Source organism: Hordeum vulgare, chromosome 6H, assembly GCF_904849725.1.
Source record: "Hordeum vulgare subsp. vulgare chromosome 6H, MorexV3_pseudomolecules_assembly, whole genome shotgun sequence".
In the NCBI taxonomy this organism is placed as follows: Eukaryota; Viridiplantae; Streptophyta; class Magnoliopsida; order Poales; family Poaceae; genus Hordeum; species Hordeum vulgare.
The window spans coordinates 470,250,923-470,256,814 of NC_058523.1; the positions used below are offsets into that span (position 1 = coordinate 470,250,923).

The 5,892-nt window shown below is 47.1% G+C and overlaps 2 protein-coding genes across 2 annotated transcripts; one reads left to right on the forward strand and one right to left on the reverse strand.

Annotated features, from left to right (window-relative positions):
* Positions 1-552: 552 nt before the first annotated feature.
* LOC123401022 (pentatricopeptide repeat-containing protein At1g77360, mitochondrial-like) lies at positions 553-2,405 on the reverse strand. Its single transcript, XM_045094738.1, has one exon. It carries the CDS (start codon positions 2,321-2,323, stop codon positions 857-859), a length of 1,467 nt encoding a protein of 488 aa, XP_044950673.1. The 5' UTR covers positions 2,324-2,405; the 3' UTR covers positions 553-856.
* Positions 2,406-2,450: 45 nt separating this feature from the next.
* On the forward strand, positions 2,451-5,892 carry LOC123401024 (uncharacterized protein At1g26090, chloroplastic). The gene is made up of 7 exons (XM_045094739.1): positions 2,451-2,777; positions 3,172-3,315; positions 3,421-3,495; positions 3,572-3,759; positions 3,845-4,010; positions 4,110-4,508; positions 5,486-5,892. The coding sequence occupies exons 1-7, from the start codon at positions 2,601-2,603 to the stop codon at positions 5,615-5,617; spliced, it is 1,281 nt and encodes a 426-aa protein (XP_044950674.1). The 5' UTR covers positions 2,451-2,600; the 3' UTR covers positions 5,618-5,892.

The window sequence follows — 5,892 nt, forward strand, 5'->3', positions numbered from 1 at the left end:
GTCACGTTTTATTATTTAGATGCATCATTTTCTAGACAAATCTAAGACAAGAATTTTAAGACGGAGGGAGTACAAGTCTTTTTAGAGATTTTAGTACAGACTACATATGGATGTATATAGACACATTTTAGAGTTTAGATTCACTCATTTTGCTCCGTATGTAGTCCATAGTAGAATCTTTAAAAAGACTTATATTTAGGAAAGCGGGAGTAATATTTTGTAAAGAATCTAATGAAACACATATGGCGTCATAGATGTTGACATACTAGACTTGGTCAAAATTAAAGAAGTTTTACTTAGGACAAACCTAGATATTCAAATAATTAGAGCATCAACCAAGCAAAAGCGTAGCAGGAATACAACAGAAAGTACAACTATTTGACTTCATAAGTTGCTGCATGTGGAATTTAATGTTATCATCTGAGTTAATTTCTTTCTACTCGTACTTACCAGTAAACAGTATGTCATGTCCAGCAACATACCATGTTCCAGAAGGGGAAGAGAAAAATCAAACTCAAAACGAAGCACTACAATTTCTAAAGAAGAAACTCATGGCGACAAAGAGGTTCATTACCATGTTAGGAGACTGCACTCCTCAGTTGCTAAACCACTTCTAACCTGACATGTTACATTGCACACCTAGTTTACAGAACTAAATTGCCGCATCTGCAAACAGTATATGCACAACTTCCTATGGTTCCAGCAAAATAAGTCACCATGAAATGGTTAACTGAAGAGAGTCATCTCCTATTCCCAGTCCTACATGACCCAAACCCATACAGTATATGATATGCTCCCTACAATAGCGTCAAAAAATGTCTTACATTATGTGACGGAGGGAGTAAGAGAGAAGAACCTAGTGCGCCTTCCATTTTGCAAATAAGCGGTCGTGAATGGCTCCTTTCTTGACCTTTCCTAGGCTGTGCTTCAGCTTTGTCAGCGTTGACGAGCTCAACTTGATACCCTGATCGATCATGTCCTCTGCATACTTGCATGCCTCAGGCAACATCTCATCCTTCAGTTTCGATACAAGCATATTCCCGCCCTCCTCCAGTGGAGGCAGGCTATTCGCCGCCATGCATTTCCACACCTTGATCCCTGTGTCCCAGTCACGAGTATCCAAGAACATGCCGAGTGCAAGTGAACAATTCGCCTCATTTGGCCAACACTCGTTCTTGACCATCTCTTTAAATATTGCTGATGCCTCCCGGAGCTTCCTCCCTTTCAGCAATAACTTGAGTACCACATTGTATGTGTCTGCGTCCGGAAACACTCCATAGATGGCCATTTCATCAAGGTATTTCACAGTAACCTCAGCATGCCCCAGAGTGCCCTGCAACATGATCATTGTGGTGTACATTTCCTTATCTGGGACGAGCCCCCGACGAAGGACAAATTCATCCCAGAGAACCACAGCACTGTGCAGTTCGCGTGCCTCAAGGTATGCGGCCAGTGCAGCACGGAGGAACTTCTCCCCCGGTGAGCACCTGTACCGGCGCAAGACAGCCAGATACTCCATCGCATCCGAGAGCGCCGTGGAGGAGCCACTTGAAACTAGTGTTGTAAGGAAAGAGTCGTACGCAGGCACATTGGCAGGATCGAAGTCGAGCGCGTGCACCATTTCGTCGAACACCTCGCGTGCAACGGCAGCGTTGCCGGCAGCCTCGCAACCCTCCAGAAGGATTGCATAGGAGTCGGCATCCGGCCGAGTGCCGGCCTCAGCGCGTGCCACGGGTATGGCGGCGCGGGCGTCATCGAGCCTGGAGGCTCGGCAAAGCGCGGACAGGAGGGAGTTGAGCGCGGGCGTGTCGCGGTCCATGCCGTACCTCGGCATTTCGACAAACGCCTTGAGGGGGGAGCTGGTGGGGTTGGCGGCGAGGGAGGAGAAGATGGAGGCGAAGGTGGCTAGGGAGAGCAGGCCCTGGGCCCGCATGGAGCCGACGGTGTCCCACATGGGGTCGAAGAGGCGGTTCTTGCCGAGGAGGTCGATGACGAGGTTCCACGAGTAGGGGGAGTGCTGGTGGTGCAGGTGTCTGTGGCCCGCCCAGCGGAAGAAGGCGGCGGCGCCGCGCGGGTGCGCGTAGGAGAAGCGGAGCACCTGCTCGACGTCGGAGGTGGTGACGCGGACGTCGGCGTCGTCGAGGGCCGCCTCCACGTCGGACGCGGAGGAGGCCAGGATCTCGCAGAGGAGGCGGATCTTGGGGGCTAGGTCGGGCGCGTCCTTGTACGTGGGGAACGCCGGGGCAGCCGGCTCGCGGGCGCGCTTGGCCTCCGGGGCGGCGTCGGCCGCGTCGGACGGCCGCTTCTCCCGGCGGTCCGACATCTCTCGCCTGGACGGGGTTGGCCGCCGCCGCGACGGGGACTCTCGGCCTCTCGGGGGTGGGGTGGGGTGGTGGGTGTAACGGAGGCGTGGCCAAAGGTGGGTTTTTTCCGTGTTCTTTAACCGTTAACCCTATCCTGAGCTTATGCGAACTCTTTTTTTTTCCTGAGACGGGTAGCTAAGCTTGAACCGACTGCTAGACGACGGAGAGGGAGACCAGGGCCGAGCAGACACCGGCGGGATCCGAACTGAATCGTGAGGGTGGCTGAGGAGGCGGCGGATGGCGCCTTCGTTGCTCGTCTCGGCGAGCCAAATCCTCGCCGTTGCCCGCCGGGGAGGCCGCAGGCGGCGTCTGGTCATCACCAACGCCGGCGGTGCCGGCACTCCCCCGAAGCTGGTGACTTTCCTCGGTAAGGGAGGCTCCGGCAAGACCACGGCGGCCGCCATCGCTGCTCAGGTAACGACTACCTTCCTCCAGTGTTTGTCTTCATTGTTATGTTGATGGATAACTGTTAAAAAAAAATTTGTGTGTGTGTGTGTGTGAACTGCTTCTGCGCCACTAATAGCCAAGGCTTGACCGCAGTGTAGAGTTGTAGACATCTACTCCGAGCATCAACTTGGGTTCAATTGGGTTATACGAATCGTCTTCGCAGTTCTCACAATGTTGATTCCTTAAACAATTGCATTGGTTTTTCTACTGACGGATAAATGACAGTCCCAACTCTGCTTATTTGAGAAATGTCGCTACAAAAAATATCGATTGCTGTGAAAAATGCCACTCTAAAGTTTGAGAAGTTGTCTGAATGCCATTGCAAACATTCTCTGACAATTTGTTTTCCCCCATGTTGTAGTACTATGCCAGTGAAGGCCTGAAGACATGCCTGGTTATACAGTCACAAGACCCGACAGCAGAACAATTGATGGGCTGTAAGATTGGGAGCTCGCTGACTGAATGTGCTGCTAATCTTTCAACCATAAAGCTCGAGACCAGTAAAGTAAAACATTTTTTTGAAGTGATCTCCTTTTGATGATTCATACTGAACTTTTATGACATCAGAAAAGGCCATGGTTCTGAATATTGTTTTGTGATTAAATCACAGATGCTACTTGAGCCCCTTGACCGGTTGAAGAAAGTAGATGCCCAAAGCAATCTTACCCAAGGAGTTCTTGAGGGGGTAGGTGATTAACTTTGCTGTAATATGGGAGATAAAGATAAAGCAGTCATCTGGGTTGCTCTTTTTCATAGGATAGATTGTAGGAGAGGAGCTTGGAGTTTTACCTGGGATGGATTCGATCTGTTCAGTCTTGTCTCTTCAGAAGCTGCTCAACTTCTTTTCAGTTGGAACGAATAGTCCACATGGAGAATTTGATGTCGTTGTGTATGACTGCAATAACACGGAGGAATTTCTACGGCTGACTGGTGCTACTGAGAGGGCAAGGTATATATAGGTTATCCTTGTTTGTCTGTAGCCTTGCAGTCACTCAGGACTCTACATTTTAATGTTGCTGCTACACAAAAGACAGATCTTACTTGAAGTATGTGAGGGAGCTAGCGGAGAAGACTGACATAGGAAGACTGGCTTCTCCATCATTACTGAAATTGATTTATGATGCCGCGAGACCAAATGGTAGAACTGGTGAAGTAAGAATGAGTGCAGAGATATGGAATGAAATTGAGCAACTTCTTGAGGTAACTTATCTGTAGTTAATAAAGAAAAACTATTTTACCCAGAGCATGCATATTTAAATATGAGCTAAATATAAAAGATTAAGGTGCTAAATTTTGTAGAAAATCTCGCTTTGGTTTACTGATCCCTCAAAACTTGCGTGCTTCCTCATCATGGACCCGAGAGGATCAATCTCTGTGTCCTCTGCGCTAAGATACTGGGGTTGCACCATCCAAGCTGGCGTGCAAATATGTGGAGCATTTGGTTATGCCGAGGACACTTCTGAAATGCACCAAGGAGTTGCTGAGAAGTTTTTGCCGTTGTCTTTCTCGTCTCTGCCATTTCTGCCAACTGATTCTTCTGCAGATTGGGGCAGAGCGTTAAATTCATTAAATCAAAATACAAAGGGGCTGTTGAGGAATACAAGCAAGGTTTATCCTTCGGTTAGTTTTGATTCTGCACAGAAGTCGGTGACCCTTTTCATGCCAGGATTTGACAAGTCTGAAATCAAACTATATCAGGTATAGCTACTGACCTCACTCTTTGTTGGCTTCACTTTATACACAGTCAAGACTAACAAGACCTATATCTCTAGTTAGTTTCACCTTTTAGTTGTTTAGAGATAATGCTTTTTTTTAAAAGGACTTAGACTGTGAAGGTATCTCTAGTTAGTTTCACTTTTAATTAGCCCCCAAGTGATAAAAAAACTATCACTTGGGTGGTGAACTACCTGATAATGTTCAGATTAATGCACAGTTTCCTAGCAAGTGACATCAACGGAGTTTTCACTAAAACAATGGAAGGGCCTATCATTCTTTTCTAGATTGTTTCCAGTACGAGATCAAGCTTTAAGCAGTTTTAGTTTGTTTGGTACATGCCACTTGCAACCAAGCCAACTGTTGGTCACCAGTTCCACAAATCGATTGAGCTGATATTAAAACCGAAGTACGTTTTCTTGTGTGTTTCGATTCCCATAATTGTCTGTCCACTTCTCCATACAAACTGTGAGATGATTTCAAATGAATTTGGCGTCCTTGATTGCAGCACAAAAGAACCTTCTAAACAATATGATACCGACTTGTTCGTTCATGAAAATGCAGTATAGGGGTGGTATCATATTGAGGGAGTAGCTACTTGTGATCTTTACGGTCAATGGCCTGCATGTCATCTGAGAATTTTGCCAAATAGTGGCGAAGAACCATTCCAGATTTTTGCAAGAGTATATGATGACCAAGTTAAATTTGTATTGTTTGTGTCGCTGCTGATAATATACCGACTTGTTCGTTCATGAAAATGCAGTATAGGGGTGGTATCATATTGAGGGAGTAGCTACTTGTGATCTCTACGGTCAATGGCCTGCATGTCATCTGAGAATTTTGCCAAATAGTGGCGAAGAATCATTCCAGATTTTTGCAAGAGTATATGATGACCAAGTTAAATTTGTATTGTTTGTGTCGCTGCTGATAATATACCGACTTGTTCGTTCATGAAAATGCAGTATAGGGGTGGTTCGGAGCTACTGATCGAAGCTGGCGATCAGAGACGCGTAATTAAGCTGCCACCAGCGATGCAGGGGAAGGTCGGTGGCGCCAAGTTTGTCGACAGGAATCTTGTCGTTACCATCCGGTAGGCGACAGGAATCTTGTCGTTACCATCCAGAAATCGGAGGATATACTCGAGAAACCAAACCGGTGGAGAATCGCGCAACGCTGTAATGTAAACCCGATCTAGACCGGTTCCTGGTGATCTCGGTCAACATCGCTTTTCCATTTGCTGTAACATAGTGAGATTTCCTCACAACGGCATTATAGAAGTGGAAAAAAAGGACTGTCCACAAATGCCTGAAAAAGCGGCTTTCGATACATGGAGTATGTGAGCTCGAGCTCACATGCACCATTTGCTAAA

Excerpts from the sequence above, each read along its gene's own strand:
- LOC123401024 (XM_045094739.1), top strand. The coding sequence starts at position 2,601 with ATGGCGCCTTCGTTGCTCGTCTCGGCGAGCCAAATCCTCGCCGTTGCC. Across the intron at positions 3,496-3,571 it reads CCCAAGGAGTTCTTGAGGGG|ATTGTAGGAGAGGAGCTTGG; the intron begins GTAGGTGATTAA and ends TTCATAGGATAG. Across the intron at positions 4,509-5,485 it reads CTGAAATCAAACTATATCAG|TATAGGGGTGGTTCGGAGCT; the intron begins GTATAGCTACTG and ends ATGAAAATGCAG.
- LOC123401022 (XM_045094738.1), bottom strand. The coding sequence starts at position 2,323 with ATGTCGGACCGCCGGGAGAAGCGGCCGTCCGACGCGGCCGACGCCGCC.